The following is a 23,482-nucleotide window of genomic DNA, read 5'->3' on the forward strand; positions in this document are numbered from 1 at the left end:
ACAGAACTGCAGTTTAAACCAGTACCCTATAGCTCCACGGACATGTCTGGTCTGAAAATGTAAAGCTCCTGGTTATGGGTAGTAACATGCCAGAGTCAGCCTTGTAAAGTAAATGTCCATGAGATAACCACAGCATTCTAAAACACAAGTAGACACAGGCACATGCAACCCTGTAGAGTTTCTCCATATTTGCATCTAATACATAGAACATATGGCATTCCAAACACAGAATACGAAGGTCTGATATATTCCATTGCTGTAATATATTCTACAAATTTTTCATAATTACAGCTAGTTATTTAGTTTGTAAGTTATTATATAACTATATGCTACCAAGAACACACATCTGTTAACCCTATCAAAACAAACATATTTGTGACCTAATTTTGAATGCATTATTCAAAAATTGAGTAGCAACACTTGTGGTTTAATATTCAACCTTGTTAAATCCACACAGGGACTAGAAAAAAGTACTTTTCTAAAAAGTACAAATGCTTAATATTATTCTAGATATACGTAGAAAAAAACAGAAAACTTAAAGGTGCATATATTTAATGTTAGGGTAGATGAAAATAAAAAAAAACAGAAATATAAAATTTTACTTATTTTAAGTAAGTATTTCATTTATTAAAATTGATTGCATTGTAATGCTTCCCTAAAATGTGCTAGAACATGAGATGAGCCAGAATGATTTGACTGTACATAGTACTAGTTATAGACTTAAAACCCTCATCAAAAAATGATGTAGTCTGTGCATATGATTTACTTACGTCCCAAGAGCGCTGTATTTGTTTCATTTTTTAACCATGTATGTGAATTGAACGAGCTGATGTTACTAGCTACAGATTTGTGTAGATTAGAAGTATTTCAGTATGGCCTTTTATATAAATGAGAAAAAGCATGTAAACATATTTTCTAAATGGATAATGTACAGAAGACAGTATATACAAACTTTATATTACATTGATTAGTGTTTCTGCAGTTGGCTGAAGGCTGCCTATATCTGTTTACAAATGTATACTAGTTAATAACATAGTGAAGTTTTGAGGTGATGGGAGTTAGATGAATTGGACGAAAGGAACTGAGATTGACTATAAAATATGTGGTGTGGGGAGGGTGGAAGAGGTCCTTAAATCTGTGGAATTAATATTGGTATATAAGTAAAAAGATCTGAACTGAGTGAATAAAAGAGGTAAAGAAAGATTATCAGGGGTTTGGAGGAAACCATTAAATTTACTGCAGGATTGGGTGTACTCCAGTACTGATGTTTTGAATGTGGCCAGAGATGGTGGGTATGAGGATCTGAGGGGGTGGACTGCCAGCCTCTTAACTCATTTTTGAAAGGGCACATTCTATTGTATTGATAGATGACTGTGGTTTGGCCAGATTTAGTGAGTTTGGATTATGGTTTCATAGAGCGTATATGGAATTCAGCTGATATAGTTTTACTGGCTAATGACAGATTAAAGTAATTGCTAATGATATTATAGAACTGTGTAGATCCTTGAACACTGCACGTGTTAGATAAATTTATCAGAGTTACTGTAGATAAATTATGAATCTAAGTAGAGTGCTGTTAGCTTATTAAATGCTGGATGGAAACCATGTTGGGCGTTTTTTCTAGGATTCTGTTAAATTAGATGTATGAAGGAATCTTGTTATAGATTATTTTTATAGGATTTTGATGAGTAGTATTTAATGTGATGTTGTTTTGTTTATTTTCTATGAAGGATACAAAGTCCCCACAGAGAAATTATTATTGCTGCTTAAAGCAGATTATGATGAACTGCCAAAGAATAATGCTGTGAGAAAAAATGTTACAGAAAGGAAGGATAATGTTACAGAAGAGAAGGATAACCTTGAAGACAAGCTGAACAGTAAGTAACAACTCGTTAAGGATGGCTTTATGATTTTTTTCCTAGTAATATTGATACATTTGAGGAAAATAGAAAATGTATGGGCATGAAAACTGAAGGTAAGATACTGTCTAGGCTGAATGTGAATATGTAACTTTTTTTTTATAAAAAAAAGCTTTATGATCTCATTGTCATTGAAGTAGAAGTCTATAAATACGTTGGAAGATAATGACAAGAATATTGTTTTGTTTTTTTGCTGGGCATTATCTCCTAAAAATTCACACTTCTGACTGTAATGATTTTCATGGTATTTTTCACAGCAGGTCAGATTATTTACTCATCAGAACAAGAGGATTTTGAAGTTTCCCATTTCTGGGTGTTTTAGTTTACTAGGGGACAAATGTAATCTTACACTTGCAACAGATAGCGATATGAATATGGCAGGAGGTTCAGGAAAAGGATGCATGTATCGTCTAAGTGAAGGATATTGATTCAAGAAAATATGTAAATCCGTGAAAATTATTTGAATATTCCCTGTTTAGAAAGTTGGAGAAGAATATTACCTGCATAAATACATCTTTTGATTGTGGGGTAACTGCCTGACCTTTGTCCCTGAAATATCTGAAGCATTTTAGTTTTTTTTTGAATAATAAATTATTTGAGTCTTCATTGAATATGAGAAGCAGTGAAAAAGCACATCTCTGTACTGTTCATTACACACGCACCAAACTGTTCGTTATAAGATACCGATATCAATACTAGAGGAAGCTTGCTGACAGCATCTCTATAATCACTACCGTATGATTTTTCGGTCCTTTTGTCTATAGGCTGGGCAAACATTTATCTGTCAATTAAGCAGTGATCTTATCACAGCCGTTATATCTTGTTTGATGAAGTCAGTAGGCCAAAACCCTCCAAGTTGTCTGTGTGCTTATGAAGTTCCACATTCATTTTAGTACTGACGGTTTTTATTAACTATCCTACTAGTCTCTGCATTATACCCAACTGTACTCTGCTTTGGCTACTCTGAGCCATTGTTTCACACTTGAAAGCTAAAACCAAGCATCATACTCCCTGCCTGCCCATATAGTATTACTTGTTTGCACACCTAAAACCTTCTCCCACAGGGTTCTTCTTTGTTATACTGATTTATTTGTTTATATAGAAATACAGACTATATCCTACTTTGCCACACTGAATCCACTTTTTTATCACTGCTAAAATCTCCAAAAATGCTCTGTCTTGTTATGCTGCATTCCCTGTTTACACAGATGAAACTGTAACCATCAATCAGCACTTGGAATCATTAACTTTCACTAGAAAAGCTAGCAAAATTGCTTCCACTGTTCTAAAATTGCTTACGTATCTGCAGCAAATTATACCTTACCTTACCTTCATGCTGACTCATTTATGTATACAGGTGCATGTCCGACCCACCTTATCCTACCTTGCTGTATATTGGATAGTTTATTTACAAAGGTAAACATCTCACCAGTTATCTCTACTTTACTGTACTGACTGCACATCTATACAGATTACATAACCTATTACACTGAACTGTTTGTTTACCTAGGTTGAAAGCCTGTAATAACTAGCAATGTGAAGAAAACGTTGCTTATTGTTCTTATCAAACCCTGTCAATAAGACACTGAATTGCTACATGGTGTAACAACCATGTACACATACAAACCTCTGGCAGTAATGGTTGCAGAGAGTAACAAAGAGGTCAGGGTGAGTTACAGTTATCCTCTTACTACAATAGCAGCGTAACAGTGCGCACCACTCACCAGACATTTTCAAGCCTTATAACTTAGACCCCGATATACTTACCAACAAAATTGGAGCCAACTTTTGGAATGTCATGTACTGTTTCTGTTGCATATAGCAGGACCTTTTGCTACACCTACTGAATACTTTGTAACTAATGCATTGCCTTGTGATACATTGAGACTACATATGCTGCATACTTTGTAACTAATGCAGTGCCTTGTGATACATTGAGGCTACACCTACTGAATACTTTGTAACTAATGCAGTGCCTGTGATACATTGAGGCTACACCTACTGAATACTTTGTAACTAATACATTGCTTTGTGATACATTGAGGCTACATCTACTGAATACGTTGTAACTAATGCAGTGCCTTGTGACACATTGAGCACATGTATGTTACACCTACTGAATACTTTGTAACTAATGCAGTGCCTTGTGATACATTGAGCACATGCATGCAACACCTACTGGATACTTTGTAACTAATGCAGTGCCTTGTGATATGTTCAGCACCTTTATTCTGTTCTAAAAATGGTACAATAATCTCCTGCTAATAACAAAACAATAAGAGCTTCCCCATATGACGGTGAAATTGAAGTTTGTACACTGGCAGAAATGCTAGGTGGGCAGATTGGTGTGATGAGGGAGATGATTTTTTCTGAGCTATGATACAGAATTGGAATTGCCTTGCTGTGTGTAATTATGGTGGCTGCCAAAAAAGCAATTACTAGAAAATGGAAATCAAAATCTAAACCAACTGTACTAGAAGTAGTTAATATAGTAACAGAGATAAAACAGCTGAACTGACATCTTTAGAAAAGGGTAGGAACAAACTAAATAGGAAAAAAATCGGAATTGTGGAACAATACGTACAGGGGAGGAATGAGGTTTAAAAGAAGGCAGACTTAAATGAGTATAAGTGATGTATAATGTTTGCAGCTGGGAGTGTGTCAGTATGGTTTGTGATATTAAATGCTTTTAAGTAGGATTGTGTTGGTGTGGTTTGTTTTAATTTATATTAATGTATGATTGTTTATGTCATAAGTAGTAGTATAATAAAGATGTTTCTTGTTTAAAAAAAGTGTTGTTTAGGTTATATGATATATAGCAGCATAGTCACAAGTGATAATTCAGTAAACGTGAGACGTTGTAGATGGTAATTAGTAAGGAGTTGAAGCATTTTATTGGGTAGAGAAAAAGTCAGGTGGGATAAGCTGATCTTTCCAATAGAATGTGGTAGGTTAGGGTTGCCTGATTTGGTGGGATATTTTAGAGCTACACAGCTAAAACTCATAGATATAACTTAAGCACAAAGATATAATTCAAAGTGAAAAGGAATGATGATGAAACAAGGGAGGAATTCAACAAAAACTAAAATAATGGGATTTTGGATGCAGATCCTTAAGGAGAATAACAGACACATACAATGTTATATTCATAAAGTAGCAGGAAGTATTCTAAGAACTAAGACAACACAAGAATGGAGAAAGGAGATTTTGTTGATAGGGATGACTACAATTAGGGGTGCAGAGAATAGCCAAGAGGGAGCTGGAATTTGCTACAGTAAACTGGCAAAGGAATCAAGGTACTGGGAAGAAATTTATAGAGAAGGAGAGGTAATAAATTGGGAAGAAGCCAAAAAGACATTTGGACTGCAAGCTAAATACTGCCTTCCCTATCGGGGATTGATATATTGAGTATAGGCAAAGAGAAAGTGATAGAGGGATCCTAAGTGAAAGACCTGCTCTAGTGAGATTTGAATTGAATCTAGAACAGAAGCTGCTGTTAACAAATGGATAATTAACAGGTCATATAAAATACTGGACAAATACTATAGGAATCAAGGGGATGCGATTCTAAAAGATTGGGAAGAGAGATTGGCTAAGCAGTTCACAAGGAAACAATTGGAAGACATATGTAGTACTTCCAAATATGCAACAAAGTTTACAAGATTTAGGATTTGTTTGTAACTGTTAAGCATAGGCATTTTTATACCTCAAGCAGACTCCAAAGAATTGCTCCTCAGGTAGGTGGCAAATGGTGGAGGTATGATGGAGATGAAAAAATTAACTGGGAACATATCGTTTGGAAGTGTAATGAGTCGGCAGACTTTAAAAATCCCCTACAGAGTACTCTATCAGAAATATTGGGTGAGCAAATGGGTGTAACTTAGGAAATTATTGTTTATCAGGGATACAGGATCTGAAGTGCCTAGATATAGTAAGGCCTTGTATTTTTGGCAGCCACCAGAATTAGCATTTACTAGAAAATGAAAATCAAAATATTAACCAGCTGTTTATGAAGTATTAAATATTGTAACAGAGATAAAAGAACTGGAGTGCTATCTCTACAAAAAAGGTTGGAGCACATTGTGAGAACAATAAATGCAGAATGATGTTTCTGAGGAGGAGTGAGGTTTAAGTGAAGGCAGAAATTGATAGATTTATGCAATGCTGAATTGATGATAAATATACAAAAGAAAAGGGGAGGCACAGTAGCACAGCAGATAGTGCTGTTGCCTCACAGCAAGAGGTACCCCGGTTCGATTCTCTGCTGGGTTGCCTTCTGTGCATTGTCGACATTGGGAAAAAGGGGTTGTGGATGGATGGATACAAAAGAATATATGTGATGCATAATGTTTGCAGCTGGGAATATGTTAATAGGTTCATAGGTTCATAGGTTCATAGGTTCATAGGTTAGTACTAGGCTAACTGCCCTTTATTATGATTTTTTTTTTAAGCCAAAATTACCCCCCAGTCAGAATCAAACCCTGCACCTTGTAATGTAGTTCATTTTCATTTTTAGAAATGTGTGTTTGTCTATGTCTTAAGTGATAAATCGGTAAAGCTTTTAAATAAAAAAAGCAATACAGCAAAAAAAAAAAGAATAAAAAGTCATCTTAGGGAAGCAGGAAAGGCTTTAGTACATATTTTGGCCTTCACTGTCTCATACTTACCCAGTGACCTAAATGGGAACACCGTTTACTAACCCCGTGCCACAACTACAGAAAAAAAGATGGGGGTGAAGAGTTATAAGCACTAATAATCAATAGACACATTCAATCTGGAAGCTTCTTGTACTACAAAAATTTATAATTGGATCACTGAGCATAACCTCAGTATGTTATCTGTTGTTGAAATGAATTTCAAAAAATAATTTTCTCAAACACCCAAATAAGTTATGGTGAGCGACCTAGTCATAATTTTCTGTGTTGTACATCACTTGAGGGTTATTTGTTATTGCATTCAGAGCCTTGTTGTAGATTTGTTGAAGGATATTTATATCCTCCATTACAGAAGATTGTTATTTGATCATAAGAGGGGTAGTTTGTACTTCACATTGAACCTTGTTATCCATCAGTGGAGGAGTATTTGCTTACTTACTGCCGAACATTCTTATAAATCAGTGGAATAAATATTTACGTACCCATGTAAAGTCTTTTTCTACATAAGTGGGGAGTGTATTTTCTTAACACATTCTGTTTCTTTCAGTACATCAGAGGGAAAGGCATTTGTATACCCCTGCAAACTAGTGTCGTACATCAGTGGGAGGGGTATTTACATATCCCATGTAGAGCACTGTTATATGTTATTGGAAGAGGTAGTTACCTGCCTGTTGTGAATATTACTATGTGTAGGTGGAGAGGTATTTGCATATTTGCAGAGGTTGTATGAGTGCTTGTACTCTTCCCAAGCAAAGTTCAGGTCAACTTGGGCATCTTCTCAGCTTAACTTTTAAAGCTTAACTGCAGTCAGTTTCATATAAGCTGCTACAGTCAATCATTATGTACTGTAGTGGATTCCTTTTCCTACAAAATCTGTGTGAACTTGGGCATCCTCACAGCTTAGCCTTTAAAGCTTAATTGTAACAATTGTCATAGAAGCTGCTACCGGTGTACAATACTGAGTCCAACTAAAGAAAAAGTCTTATGAACTTAGACATTCTGTCTGTTCAGGGTTTAACCTTTCAGTACATAATAAGCTTGCTGTCAGTCCATGAGTGCAGTACTTTGCCCTCTTTGAAAAATTCATGCAAACTTTGACATCTTTGCAGCCCCAATGCCCTCTTTGAAAAATTCATGCAAACTTTGGCATCTTTCCAGCCCCAATGTCCTCTTTGAAAAATTCATGCAAACTTTGATATCTTTCCAGCCCCAATACCCTCTTTCAAAAATTCATGAAAACTTTGACATATTTTCAGCCCCAATGCCCTCTTTCAAAACTTCATGCAAACTTTGACATCTTTCCAGCCCCAATGTCCTCTTTGAAAAATTCATGCAACTTTGACATCTTTCCAGTCCCAATTCCCTCTTTGAAAAATTCATGCAAACTCTGATATCTTTCCAGCGCAACAATTGAAACTTAATTACAGTCTCTGCTAAGAAAGCTGCTAGTTTGCTCTGGATCTCATTACTTCCTGCTTTTGTACACTTCTGTGGTGCTGCTAAATCTGCACATTCATCTGCATTAAAAAGATAACAGATGTGCTGCCAACTTGGTTGTTGTAGCATTAGAAATAGTCACTTTCAGTTCATCTTGCTGAGATTGCACTAAAGTGCTGTGGGGAAAGCTTATTAACTTTCAGCTGTGGTACATGATACATTTTAATAGCTTTTGCATGGGTTAATGTTTTTTGCTCTCTGGTTATGTTTAGCATTAGTGAGAGTCAACTTCATTGTTAGCTCAAATTTAAAGGTTCAGTCAGTGAAAACCCTTCTTGTAAAATATGTGGTGATGGAGAAATAATTCCTCTTCTTAGATGTTTAATACAGGCATGCATGTCTACTTATTATTCCCCAATCAAGCACAGTGGTGGGCCCCACTTCATTTCTTTACCCTCCAGCATTACCCATCAACCCCTGCTTTCATTTCCTGCATACCGTCTGTTATAGCAGGTGATTAATATCTTGAAGGTCTAGAGTTCAGTGCATTTTTTTTTTTTTTGCTGCATAATAATGTCATTCAAGTTTGAGTTGCAGCATTGCTTCAGTACTCAGATGCCTGTAATAACTTTCAAGTCAGAGTTTTCCCATTTTACCCTGTTGCAGTCAATTGTTGTAATGGTGTCTGTGCTGCTAACAGGAGTGTCTGTTATTTCAGGTCCTGATGCTAAACGTACAGTTAATGAGAATGTACAGCTTTATACAATAATAGTGGTTGCAAGTCTCATATTGTATTTGTAGTTATATGTTGGAATAACTGCTTTCATAATTTAAATAGCTTTTCTACCAAATACTAAGCAGAACTATTGCTAATGTTAGCATTCTTCCCACCTTATCATATTTTGCATATTATTAATTGTTTGTATCTTTTTTGCCCCTACTCCTCCTAACCATCATGCCTGCCTACAATCAGGCATTGCATTGTCCAGGGGAAGGCATCATCCATATAGCCATGATGGTGCTTTGTGCTATTATTGGCATACCTGCTTAGAAAGAATGCTGCATTTTATAGCCAAACCCCATCGCTGTTGGTAATGTACGTACTTACTGCACTTCACCAGCCACCCATCAGCCATCTCTCCATGCATGCATGTTCCCCCCACCTGTGCCAACAGGGTCTGTTACTAACTATGGTATTCATGCCCACATCTTCCTGTCAGCAGCTCCCCACAATGATAATGGGTTTCCACACTCCAGTGCAGGCCGTGTTATTAGAGCAGTGATATGACCTAACCAGGATCCATCTCCCTTCCCCCAGGATGACCATTCTCTTCTTCCCTTCCTGTGGCCATCAAATGCCCAAAGTGCTAGCTGAACTCAGGTTGCCTGGCTCTAGTCACACTTCATCCCTGTATGTCACCAGTGTAGGCCTGCATATGAATATTTTTGCTAGAATGAGCAGGGGATACTCAAACAGACTCAGGGCTTGCTGATATAGCTCCTTATTAACCTAGACTGATTCCTTCAATACATGTCATCACATTTGTATATTATAACAACACAGTACATATCCAACTACCAAGCAGACATGCTGCAAAATAATACATCTAAATCTAGGCAATTGTTGTTGTTGTCTTTCGGCTTTTCCCGGTTAGGGGTCGCCACAGTGGAACTCCGGTCTGCTAATGATTGGCATGTAGGCAATATTAATAATAAATTAATCAGTTAGCAAAATGTTCACATTTAAAACCACAGTGTAACATTGTTGCATGCATAAAGTAGAAAAACAACAAATAACCTTCTTAAAACCATATAAAATCACAATTATAAATGCACAATGAATAAGTAACAACATATAAAACACATAAAACAATGGGTATTGAATACAAGTAACATTTTGCTAATTGATTAATTGGGGAGTTTATAAAAAGGGTTGTAGAGGTTGGTATGTTCATCTGAAGAAGTTACATTGACGAAAACATAGTGATTCAGTTAAACCGTTCTGTTTCTGTTCTTACAGCGTGCGTTCAATAAAGTGGTGATTTTTATTCTGGTGAAACTTCCAGTGCCTTATTTTTTGGATATAGCAAATCTGTTGGGCAACAAAGTTAGCTCCAGTTTTACCCCCCCCCCCCGGCCAACACCTAGCAGAACCTCAAGTGCTCTCTCTCTATATATATATATATATATAATGCCAAACATACTGCACTGATGGGCCATAATAATATCCCAGTATGCCACCTAAGTAGCCTAAAACATTACCTATTAGGACCACTGGAGTCACTGTTTAATCTCAGCCTCCAAGACAGGCTTTGTGCCACAAGAATGGAGAACTTCAACAGTCATCCCTCTGCACAAGGGTGGGCCATCTGTGGACCCTGGGAACTACAGACCCATAAGTTTGACTAGTCTCATATGCAAAGCCATGGAAAGAATTATGGAAATAATTAATAAGGATGTAGGAAAACCTTCAAACACTGGATCCAACACCGTTTCATTTCATCAAGGGAAGAGCATGCTTACTTAACCTGGCAGATGACTTTGAGAAGACCACAAAGGCAATGGATGAGGGCAAAATGGTACATACTATCTACCTTGACCTGGTTAAAGCATTTAATATAATACATGCATTGTAAACAAACTCATAGATATAGGCATTAACTGCTATGTTAGCCAGCTGGCACTCAGATAGGACCCAGGAAGTTTTCAGTAAGAGACCACCTCCACTAGCAGAGTCCTTCAGGGTTCTGTAATGTGTCCACTCTTTTTTGGCATGTACTTCTGAGAATCAAGCCCATTTTTCAGGACCTGTGGCTGATAAAGTTTGCAGATGATTGAAAATTAGGAGAAGTCAAACAATTGTCCCAAGACACTAACATATTGCAGGAAGAACTCACACAGACAAATGACTGGTGCTAATCACTGATTAAAATTCAATGCCAAGAAATGCATAATAGTACCCTCTGGGAAGTCAGCCACCCTAGGAAATTACCTCATTGATAACACACCTCTAACAGTAGAACCGGTAGTCAGGGATATGGGTATGTATGTGAATGCAAAATAACCTGTCTTTTGACCAGCGTGTTATGGAGAACATTCTATGCTACTCAACTTATAAGTAAGGGCATGGCGTCAACGTCCAAGGATGTCATTGTTCCACTGTATTAATCACTAATTAGGCCTGTCATTGAGTACAACAGCCTCCTTCAGTTTGTAGCCAATCAGGATATACAACAACTGAAATGTCCACAGAGGTTCCTCATAAAAAGAATACAGGGCTTAAACTGCATGCCCTATGTAGGTCACCTCAAAGCCTTATCTCTATAGTCTGTTTCATACAGACTGTTGAGAGGCAACATATGCCGGGGATATAAGGCATCCTTGGATCTCACTCTGATGGACCTTTTGCATATCCACAAAATGAACAGCATCAGAATTACTCAGTCTAGACATTTGAGCTTTGTCTTTGATATAAATAAGCCATATTAGAAGGACAGATGTGTGTCTCAAAGAATTCTCCTCCTCTGGAACTGGCATCCCATCCATGTGAAGAGTTCTTCCCTAACCCTGTTTAAAAGAAGCCTGGACCAGTGAATAGGAAATCAGAACTACACCCAGGGTCTAGCAGCTATGTCTGTAATGAACAGAGGCAGCCGGAAGATCTTGTCCTAGCTTAAATATTCCCCTTAAAAAAAGTCTAAGGCACATAAACTTGCAGGATACAATTGGTGTGCTTGGGCAGGCTTATAACGGCCCCGCTGGTCATTATCCCAGTGTACACCTATGAACCAATCCTTAGAAATGCAATTGAAACACTTGCTAAAACCCCTTATGCACATTTTTAACTTGTCCTTCACATCTGGAATAGTGCCAACTGCCTTCAAGCACCCTATCATTATTATTGGGTGGTGCAGTGGTGCAGCGGTTAATGTCGCCTCACAGCAAGAGGCTCTCTGGTTCAACTCTTGGCTGGGGTGCCTTCTGTGTGGAGTCTGCATGTCCTCCCTGCATTCGCGTGGGTTTCTTCCTGGTACTCCAGTTTCCTCCCACATCCAAAGACGCGTCTGGAACTTTTCTCCCCTGGCCTCTGCTGAAAATAGGCTCTGTCCTAGTTGGACTTTCCCAGTTAACAAATGTTAAATAAAAATAAATAAATAAATAAAAATTGCACTTCCCAGAGTAGCATCTCCCAATTAATTCAAGGACTTCATAACTCTTTTTCGCAGTTATTTGAACACTTAAACCAATGTGGCACATTTTTCTTTCAATCAGCACTGCTTTTGTAACATTGTAATAGCCTTACTGACTACAGTAGATACAATTTATAGTAATATCAGTGGAGGCCTTATTGCTGCTGGTTTGTTTGTAGACGTGACCAAAGCATGTGAGACCATTAACCATAATATAACACAAAACAAACTAGTAAAGTTTAATTGTTAGAGACAACACAATCAAATGGCATCAAGGCAACCTCAGGGATAGAACCTTTGAAGTTAATGCCAATATATCTTTCTCATGAAATGGAAACCTCTAAGACTCTGTCTTAGTTCCCCTACCATTCTCTCTTATGCCTACCCCTCTTGATGTTCTCTTGTAAATCACATTCAATTCTAAGACTTATAAAACAGTTCCCTAATCTCAGTCTGTAATTTTCTACCAACACACTACTAATCAACCCTTCAAAATGAATACATGCAATATTTCACAACATAGAAATCAGCAAACCTGCAATCCATGCCATTTGAAGACACCCAGGGTTATAGTTCGTGCATCTCTGAATACAAGTACCTGGATCTCACTTTCCTTCTTTAATATTTATTACTCATACCAACACATTAACTAGCAAAGTGATATCCTTAGTAAAGTTATGCTACAAGATTTCATCTATCCTTCCTCCTGTTGCCCACAGAGCTATTACAAAAATGTATTTCTCCCACAACTGGAATATGGCCTCCCATTTTTAGGTTTTTGACTTTATACATGGTACTCAAAAGAGATCTGTAGTTGTAAACAAAGTATGCAGATTTGTGTTATGGACCAATGCATGCCTACACCATTGTGATTTCCCAAAGAACTTCAAATGGCATCCAGTTCCAAGCAGGATACCCTTTTTTTAGGACCTTTACTATTCAAATAATAAACAAGTTATCACCCACCTCTGAGAGTTGTCCACCTTTCAGGATAGCTATGGGAGAAACCTTCTTTTCCAGTACAATGTCTGCCATTTAGAACTACCTCCCAAATGAAGTAAAAAGGCAGCAAACCTCGAAAACCTTAAAAAAAAACCCACAAAAAAGCCATATACAGATGCTTCCATAACAATGGCTGAGCAAGCAAGCCTCATAAGCTAATATAAATGAATACATTTCATGTTGATATCTGCTTACAAATTAAAATTTGCACATTTATTGCATAAGTAGCTCACTTGCATATTTATTTCCTGATATTCTCTTGCTGTCTTCGACATACTTTGCCTGTATATACTGCATCTCTGTCACAGTATTGTTTCACCTGCTGCAGCTCATATGTTCTGCTTACATATAGTTTTATTTGTAATTTGCATTCTTGCTTTTAACTTTCTATGCTTGCAGTTTGATCTTGAGTTGTGGTGAAAAGGGTCACCAGACCAGTCTACCTACCTGTTAAATAAATAGTAAATAAATGCATTAATAATATTTACACTGCTGCAGTTGATTTCAGTGCATTCTGCTCTTCCATTCTCATTCATCACATATCATACATTTTGCTAACTTGTTTATTATTTGTTTATTGAAGTTTTGATAAACAGCATAGTGAACTGATCCAAAGCTATGCATTTCAGACAACAGAGTATGGTATATTTAAGTGTTATAAGTAAATATTCATAGATGCATCAAAGAATCAAGAAGAGTTACAGGAAGGCAAAGTTTTGGCTACAGATATAATAAAGTTTGTCTGGTATCTTGTTGAAGAAAGGCTGATAGAGTATGTTTTCAGTTATGTTCTTTTCTAAACTGATCATGATTAATTATTACATTTATTGCTGTTTGATAACCGGGTAAGTTGTCTGGTTACCAGGCCCATGTTCTGTAGTCCTATCTCGTCTTCATTCTTACACATGGGTTCGGAGCCAATCCTCGGCTCTGACTCAGCCTTTTTACAAGCTCAAAATCTTCTAGTTGGCTCATGGCTAGGTAGGTATCCCATGGTGCACCAATACAATCCCCAGATCTCATTTGCTGCGTCGACGAGTTCGGATGTGCTTCTTCTTGGCTAAGTATAACACATTTTGCTGATTTTCTGGCTAATTTCTACTGTTTTTCATATTTAGATAGCTTTATATAGCTTTTACTAGTGTTGTTTTTGTAGTTAGATAGTTTAGCATTTACTGGGTTTCTGTGTGTGTTAAGTTTTCTGAGAACAGTTGGCCGTTGGCCTTATCGTTCTCATTGGTATCCTGTGCGCCAGTTGGTTTATCACTGGGCTTTGCTATATATATTTCTAATAGTTTAGGTATTGTAGATATTAGTGGTTGTAGGCACTTTTGCATGTAGTTTAGACTGTGTGTGCAGTATTTTGTAAATTTAGATAAGCTTTCTCTGAGCTGTGTTCTTAGCTTAAAATAAATACCCTTTGCTTGTGGAGCTCTCCGCATAGTAGTATTTGCAGTTAGAATGGGGTTTTTGACCTTCGTCCTCTTTCTCTGACTTATTAGAGATTGTCTTTTTTTCTCCCATGTGTCTTTCTAAACCTTTTCCTCTTCTAGGTCCATTTTAGTTAGAGGACCTAGGTTTTCTCCCTTCTTTCTCTAACCAGGGCTTGGCCCGTTTAAGTTAGAGAATCTAGTCCTCATGGTTGTGTATCTGCTAGTACTTTAAGGGCTAGGCCCATTTAAGTTAGAGGACCTAGTCCTCCCACTCTCCCTTTCTTCTCTCTGTGTGTCTGATTGGCTTAATCTTCTGTGAGATGACTAAGGAGGTCAAAGATCATAAGCCCTCTGGCTTTATAAAGTGTGCGAAATTTTCACAGAAGATGTCTGTAACGTATGGCCACAGTAACTGCGTATACTGTCTTGGGGCCATCCATTTACAGGAAACATGCCTATTTTACCACTCATTTAGTGCCAGGGTATTGCAGGAGAGAAAGAATAAACATATTAAAAGGTTTCCTTAAGCCCTCCTTTGAGGAAGATCTGGCTAACTCTTCCTCCTCTTCTAAGTCACATGGATCTGGAAATGAAAAATCTAAATCTTCTAAGAGGCATTCCCTAGTGCTGGCTGGTGCATTGGAGCTGCCTCTCAAAATTTCTAAAACTAACAAATCTGCTGCCTCCTTAGCTCCACTGAGTTCGGAGCCGTTTGAGGGTACTACTACTACTGCTACTACTACTACTAGTACTAGTACTAATACTACTACTACTACTACTAGTACTAGTACTACTACTACTACTACCACCACTACTACTACTACTACTACTACCACTACTACCACTACTACCACTACTACTACTACTACTACTACTACTACTACTACTACTACTACTACTACTACTACCACTACTACTACTACTACTACTACTACTACTACTACTACCACTACTACTACCACTACTACTACCACTACTACTACTACTACTACTACTACTACTACTACTACTACTACTACTACCACTACTACTACTACTACTACTACTACTACTACTACTACTACTACTACTACTACTATGGCTACAATGTCTGCACCAGGCAGTTCAGAACCGACCACTGATAGCAGACATCAGAGCTGGTCTACGGATCCCTTACCGGTCTCTCGTACATTAAGGTCACCCATACTACAGAGATCCTGATCTCCCACACTGTCTTCAGATCTTTCAGGAGCTTATCAGAAGAAGATGTGGAGAGGGTAGTCTTGAGACTCCTGAAGTCATGTGCCTTGCCTAAAATGTTGTTGGCTCCGACCCAGTCAGTTCCGGGGCCACTTGAGTCTGTTACCCCTTCTGTGATTCCTCCTCTGAGCTGTGCTGGACTTTCAAAGCTGGAGTTCTCTGTACCACTGGCGGAACCCTCAGTTCCATCTCCCCCTGAGGTTTTTTTTGGAGCCGAGTTCCACTCCGACACCTTCGGTGCCATCCATGGTGTCTAGGAGCTGATGCTCTCTGGTCGGCCCTGACAGGGAAGCTTGTAACTGAACCTCTTTGTTTCCTAGCTTTCCTCTCGGTGCATCGGGTAGGGTGAGCTTGGACCCTACATCTATCTCAGAGCTGATGGCTCTGGAGCCGATGGCATCCTCTGTCTCCTCAGAGCCAAGGTGGTCTTTGGAGCCAGCGAGGTCGGCATTCGAGATGATGAGGAGTGTGCTGTTCCGATCATTAGCTCCTACCAGGGGTACCGACACTCTTCCCCCTCGGGCACCTACTTCTGTCTCAGCACCTACTCCCTCTCTGGATATCAAAGACCCGCAGCCTCAGGAGCCCCCAACTGGTGGTCCCCATTCTTCTGAGACCTCCTCGGAATATCCTTCCAAGGAGCTCCCACAGAAGAGGACATGCAAGAGGAAGCATGTAGACTCCCAGGATGAGTCTCTTACCTCTGACACCAAACTCGAGGAGTCAGAAGGGTCCCCCAAGTCATTCTCTGATGATGTCTCTTTTGTAGACATTTTGGAGATCCTTAAGCAGAGGTGTGGCTGGCCCACTGTCACCCCTTCTGATGTGGAGTTGGTGTACCTAAAGGCTTTCAGGTCTCAACCTTCAGCCTCTTGGGTGTCTCCACCCTTCAACGAACTGTTAGAGCTCGTTAGTCAGAAGGTGTGGGATACTCCTGATGCCGTGAAGCCAGTCCCCAGGAGACCAAATAAATTTCTGTCAGCTCCCAAGGAGAAGGAATTTTTGACAAAGGGTGTTCCCGTAGATGCCATTGTGGTGGCTGTGGCCACTATAAAGGAGCTAGTGGAGACTTCTTCTTCTGCCCATCCACCGAATAAAGAATCTCAAACAATGGACAGATATGAGAAGCTTATCTTTTCGTCAGCGGCATTTACTCTTAGATCGCTGAACTACCTAACACACTTTATGAGACTTCAGAGAGATCTCTTTAAGGAGTTAGGAGAGACTCTACAAGGTACATCCACTGAGGGAGTACCTGAGAAGGTGTCTGCTCAGTTGTCCACCTTGAATTCTATTGTCAACTCGTCCATGAGGCTCATCTCTTATGCAGCCGATGGAGCAAGCAGAGCAGCGGGTTCAGGAATTTCCCTAAGGAGGCATTCCTGGCTGCACTTATGTAATTTTGCGGAACCATTCAAGTCTACCTTTATCACTGCCCCCTTTGACGGTTCTTCATTGCTTGGACCTAAGGTAAAGAACACACTCACCTTGTGCGAGCAAGAAGGGAAAACACTCTCTGCCATGGGAATACATTTTACCATACCCTCTAGACGATATCCCAGGGATCAGAGAGGTGGTAAAATGTGGCTCAAGAAGTTCCAGAGGTTTTTCCAGGATGCACAGGGTGACTCCTCCTTCAGAGGCAGAGGAGGAGGAGGAGGAAATGGTAGACGTCGCCCTAGAGGCAGGGGCAGACTGCAAAACCAGGGAAGCCGTGATTCGTTTCAGGGCCGGCCCTACCAGCACTCCTCATGTGGGGCCCAACTGTGCATCTCTGGAGCTGGTTGGGGGTCAAATTTCTTTGTATCCAGAAGCCTGGATAAGAATCACTCAAGACAGATGGGGAACAAAGAATTATCACTAGAGGTTATTCTATACCCTTTTCTCTGCCACCTCATGTCCCCAAGAGGATCCCGGATGTTCCACCCAGTCACAGGGATCAAGCAACTGTGGAAGTCAACAAGTTGCTGACAAAATGAGTCATCCAAACCATCTCCACACACCAAATAGGATTCGGAACTTACTCCAGATTCTTTTTAGTGCCAAAACATACAGGGAACTGGAGGCCCATCTTGGACCTCAGCAAATTAAACAAATTCATAAAGAAGGACAAGTTCCGGATGGTGACACTGCAGTCTATACTCCCATTACTAGGGAAAGACACTTGGATGTGCTCAATAGACCTCCACGTTGCTTACTGTCACATAAAAATGGACAGGGCATCGAGGAGTCATCTACACTTCTGGCTGGGAGCCAGTCACTACCAGTTTCGTGCTCTGCCCTTTGGTCTCACCACAGCCCCCAAGGTGTTCAACAAGTGTATGGCAGTAGTGACAGCTCACCTGAGATGTCGAGGATTCCAGGTGTTTCCGTATCTGAACGACTGGCTCCTGACCACCCCCACCAGCCATCTACATCTTTAGACCAGGGACACTACTATTTAACTTTGTGCCTAGTTAGGGATTACTACAAATTGGAGAAAATCTGCCTTATTGCCCTCTCAATTTGTGACTTTTATAGATGCAGAAATAGACACAGTAGCCATGTTGGGTTGCCTTTCAGTAGAAAGGGCACAGAATCTTGTACTTCAAATTCACCATTTTCTCCCTCTCTGAAAAGTCAAGGCTAAGACTATTCTGAAGCTTCTAGGGACCATGGCGTCTACCATATTACTAGTGGCGCTAGCCAGACTACACATGCGGATTCTTCAGTAGCTCCTGTCGTCCCAGTGGTCCTTCCAACAAATGTCCTTAACTCACTACATTCTGTTATCAGATTCTTGCAAGAAGGACCTCAATTGGTGGATTCAACCTAATCAGTTAACCACGGGCACACCATTTGTTCCTCGCCAACCCGTTGCCACTGTGACCACAGATGCCTCACAGATAGAGTGGGGGAGGCATTATCTAGGCAGGGCTGTCCTAGGCACATGGCAAGATCACGAGTGTTTTAGAGATGAGGGTGGTGCTCCTGGCATTGCAAGCAATTCACAACCTTCTTCCTCTTGGGACGATTGCAGAACAATTAGACAACATGTCGGTAGTATGGTATTTCAACAAACAAGGTGGAACCAGATCATACCTACTTTGTCGAGAGGCCATTTGGGTTTGGAAATGGGCGATATCTTTCCAGCACTTTCTGGTGGTGACACACATCCCAGGGACAACCAACAACCGGGCAATTTTGATGCCTCACGAGTGGTCTCTAAAGCAGGAAATAGCGGAGTAGATTTTCTGCAGATGGGGATAGCCTTGCTGCGATCTCTTTGCCAGCCCAATCAATGCCAAATGCAGCAGCTATTTCTCCCTCATCCCCCCCTCCGGGGAAGTCACCGAGAGACGCACTTGTTCACAATTGGCCTCTGGGTCTCCTTTATGCTTTCCCTCCCTTTCCTTTCATATCCAAGGTGATTCAAAAAGCAAAAGAGCTGGGAAGCATACTGATCCTCATTACTCCTTACTGGCCTCGAAAAGTTTGGTTCCACTTTCTCAGGCCTCACCTATTATACGATCCATGGACTCTGGACCCAGTGCCAGATCTCTTGACGCACATGTCAGGCTCACTTCAGCTCAGCCTACACACCCTCAATTTGACAGCTTGGCTGCTCCAGTTCCATCCCTAGTCAGGCTTCACAATTTCTCACCCTCCATGACTTATATCCTTACATCTTTTCATAAACCCTCCACTAGGAAATTTATATTCCAGTAAATGGAGGAGGTTCTGTATCTGGGCTGGGGAAAGGGATGTTGACCCTTATACTGCTTCTATTCCGGTGGTTTTAGAATTCTTGTCTGAACTTTTCCACCAGGGATCTGCGGCTGCCACAATCAGGGTTCAATTGGCAGCAATTTCTAATTTTCATCTGGGTCTACAAGATTCTAATCTGATGTCACATAGGTTGTGCGAGACCTTCCTTAAAGGTGCCACTTTGTTAAGCCCTCCCCTTCAGGAACCGGTTGCTTCATGGGATTTGAACTTTGTTCTGTCCAAATTAACGTCTCCACCCTTTGAGCCTTCTCATTTGTCTCCTTTAAAATTTTTGTCTTGGAAACCTTTGTTTCTGGTGGCAGTCACAGCTGCCAGACGAATGTCAGAGTTACAAGCACTGTCTGTCAAACCCCCTTATCTGATATTTCACAAAGACAGAGTATCTCTTCATACTAATCCATCCTTTGTCACCAAGATCTGTTCCCATAACACTTTGAACCAATCTATAGAGCTTCCAGTGTTCTTCCCTAATCATTCCAACGTAGCAGAATGCAGGTTTCATCGGTTGGATGTTCGTAGACAATTACATTTTTATTTGCACCGGACTAAGGAATTCAGGAAGTCAGATCAATTATTTATTTCCTTCTCTGACTCCAGATTAGGTTTACCAGTTTCCAAAGTGACCCTCTCTAATTGGATCTCTAGCTGTATATCTTACATTTACTCTTCTGATGGTAAGCCTTTACCTTTCAAAATTAAGGCTCATTCTACAAGAATCTCCATCTGCTTCTGCAGCCTTTCAAGCCAGGTTCCCACTTGATAATATCTGTGCAGCAGCAACCTGGGCTATGCCTCCCACATTTATTACTCATTACAAATTGTATTGACCTGCAGGGGTAGAGCATCCTTTGGTTCCATGGTACTCAGGAGTATTTTTTCATGAGCCACCCAAGAATAAGGTGCTAGGGACGCTGTCCCATGTGTAAAAATGAAGGCGAGTTATGTACTCACCATAACATTCCATGTTTGTAGTCTATCTTGCCCTTCATTCTTACGAACCCACTCTCCTACCCCCATCCTGGAAAAATCTGGAGACAGAAAAATTATTATTATTATTATTATTATCATTAAGTGGAAACCTTTTATTATTGGGTTCATTCTGCATGTTTTTTTATTATTTTTCTTTAGTTAGCATCAAACAAGATATGGGATTGTACTGGTGCACCATGGGATACCTACCTAGCCACGAGTCAACTAGAAGATGTTGAGCTTGTAAAAAGGCCGAGTCGGAGCCGAGGATTGGCTCTGAACCCATGTGTAAGAATGAAGGGCGAGATGAACTACAGACATGAAACCTTATGGTGAGTACAGAACTTCTTTTTTTCAGCCATGACTCAGACCCATAACATCAACAGTTTAGTGTGCTTTAGGTAGACAGATATTTTCAATGCAGGTAAAGATGACTGCAGATTTATATTTTGAATCATAAATGCATAAAATGTGGCAGTGACATCTTCATTCAGTATTGGGTTTTTCAGGGTGCAATGGTGAATGTGTTGGACTTTATAGTTGCCAGTACAAAAATATTCAGGAACATCACACTTGTTAAACATAGAACAATATTTAAAATGGTAAGAACAATAAAATACATTATTAGGGAAGGTAAAAGTGACTGCAGCATGAAATTTGTACACAGCATCAGCATTGTGGAAATGTACTTGAAGTTATTTCCTTTGTCTGCTTAAACAGTTTCTTTACAGCAGGCAAGGGTACATTCTTTAAGAAATGCTCTTTCCACTTTGCATTGAACATGCAAAAAGCAAACTTGCCAGATTTCTGTTGAGAGTTAGTTCCAGATGGCAGGGGGCAAAATTTATACTTCACGGGTTTAACCCTTTTCTTTATGGATAGTATAAGTACATTCCATAAGAAAGGACTCTTTCAGATTGGTTTTCAAGATGTGTAATGTGCCTTTTTTGCCTGATTTACTTTCTTTTTTAAACAAGAAACATCTTTATTAAATCATCTCTTATGACATAGGCAGTCAAACATTTATATAAATGAAAACAAACCATATTGATATATTTTCAGTTGCAAACATTATACATCACTTAATCTATGCAGTCATTGTCAGTCAAAACAATACATATCTCATTCAAATTCTGTCTTCTTTTAAACCTCATTCCTACTCCAAAATGCTATTTTGCATGTATTGTTTCACAATGCCCATTTTTTCTATGACATTTGCTCCTACCCTTTTCTAAAGGTCCCATTCCCAGTTGTTTTATCTCTTATTGTATTCACTACTTCTAGTACAGTTGGTTTAGACTTTGATTTCCATTTTTTAGTCATTGTTTTTTTTTTGGCAGCCACCATAATTAGACTCAACCAGGCCTTACTATGTCTAGGCAATTCTGATTCTGTATCATACCTCAAAAAACATAATTTCCTTAGTTATAACAATTTGCTCACCTAGTATTTCTGATAGAGTGGTCTGCACAGAATTTTTGATGTCTGCCAACTCATTACACTTCCAGAAAATATGTTCCCAGTTACCTCTTTCTTCCCTATCATGCCTTCAACATTTGCCATCTACCTGAGGAAAAATTCTTTCGAGTTTACTTGGGGTATACACATGTCTATGCCAACACTTCTAAGCAAAGATTCTAAATCTTCTAGACTTAGTTGCATATTTTGGACATATACATATATCCCCCCATTGTTTTCTTCTGAATTACTTTTCAAATCTTTCTTCCTAATCATTTCTAAAGTCCTGTGATTGAGTCTTATAGTTATTATGCAATATTTGTAAGTTCTACTGATGATCTCTTTTTTAACAGCAGCTTCTGTTCTAGATTCTGCTAAAATTCTAGCAGTGCTGGTCTTTTGCTTAGGATTCCCCTATTTCTTTCTCTTTGTCTACACTCTGATATCAGTCCTTGATAGAGAAGGTAATCTCTATCCTGCAATCCAAGCACATTCTTGTACTCTTCCCATTCTATTACCGTTCCCTCTCTAATAATTTTCTCCCAATACCTTGGTTCCTTTGCCAGTTTTCTCCAATAAATTCCAGCCCCCTCTTACCTATTGTCTGTATCCCTAACTGCAATCATCCCTAAAGGCATAATCTCCTTCTCCAGTCCCATGTTGACTTAGTTCATGGACTACTTTCTGCTACTTCATGAGGGTAATATTGTGTAAGGTTATTGTTATCTTCCTTAAGGATCTGCATCCAGAATCCCACTCTCTTCTTGTTTCTTGAGCTCCCCCCCTGATTCCTCATCATTCTTTTCCACTTTGAATTATAGATTTCTGCTTGTGCTATGTATAGGAGCCTTAATGGTGTAGCCCTGAACTACCCCTTCAAATTAGGTAAAACTGAACAGCCTAGTTCTGTTGGGAGAATCAGCTTATCCCGCTTGACTGTTGCTGTCTTCCCCTTAGAGACAAAATCCTTTAGCTCTTTATTAATTGCTATCCATAACTTCTCCTCTGTTAAATAAACGTATGCCTCACCTGTGTATAAAACTAAAGGGGCTAAACACATGTTAACTGCTTGTATCTTGTTGTCTAGATCTATAAAACAGAGCTTCCAATTTCTCAATTTGTGTATCATCTGTCCTTTATTATCTGTCTCCTTCCACATATCCTTAGCTGCTGCAACAGATTCCTTTTCAGTCCATATTCCTAACTACTTCATTTTATCATGTCTCCATAAATATGAATATTGCTGAACCAATTCATGTGTGGATACATAGTTTACAGATATTGCCTTTGTTTTAACTTCATTAATTTTGTATCCTGAAAAGACTTGACATTGTCTCAGAATTCTCCACAGCACTGAAATGTCATTTTCTGGCTTTATCAGGTATAAACTAATATCATCTGCAAATAAAGCC

General features: G+C 39.3%; 1 protein-coding gene across 1 annotated transcript in view; it reads left to right on the plus strand.

The window, feature by feature from the left end:
- The window catches only part of LOC122792380 (zinc finger protein 84-like), a 400,930-nt gene that overhangs the window by 358,702 nt on the left and 18,746 nt on the right, over positions 1-23,482 (plus strand). The window contains exon 10 of the mRNA XM_044060166.1: positions 1,731-1,877. Within this exon, the coding sequence (XP_043916101.1) occupies positions 1,731-1,877 (147 nt within the window). The remainder of the gene's footprint in view (positions 1-1,730; positions 1,878-23,482) is intronic.

Source organism: Protopterus annectens, chromosome 1.part2, assembly GCF_019279795.1.
Source record: "Protopterus annectens isolate FY-2018-M chromosome 1.part2, PAN1.0, whole genome shotgun sequence".
NCBI lineage: Eukaryota > Metazoa > Chordata > Ceratodontiformes > Protopteridae > Protopterus > Protopterus annectens.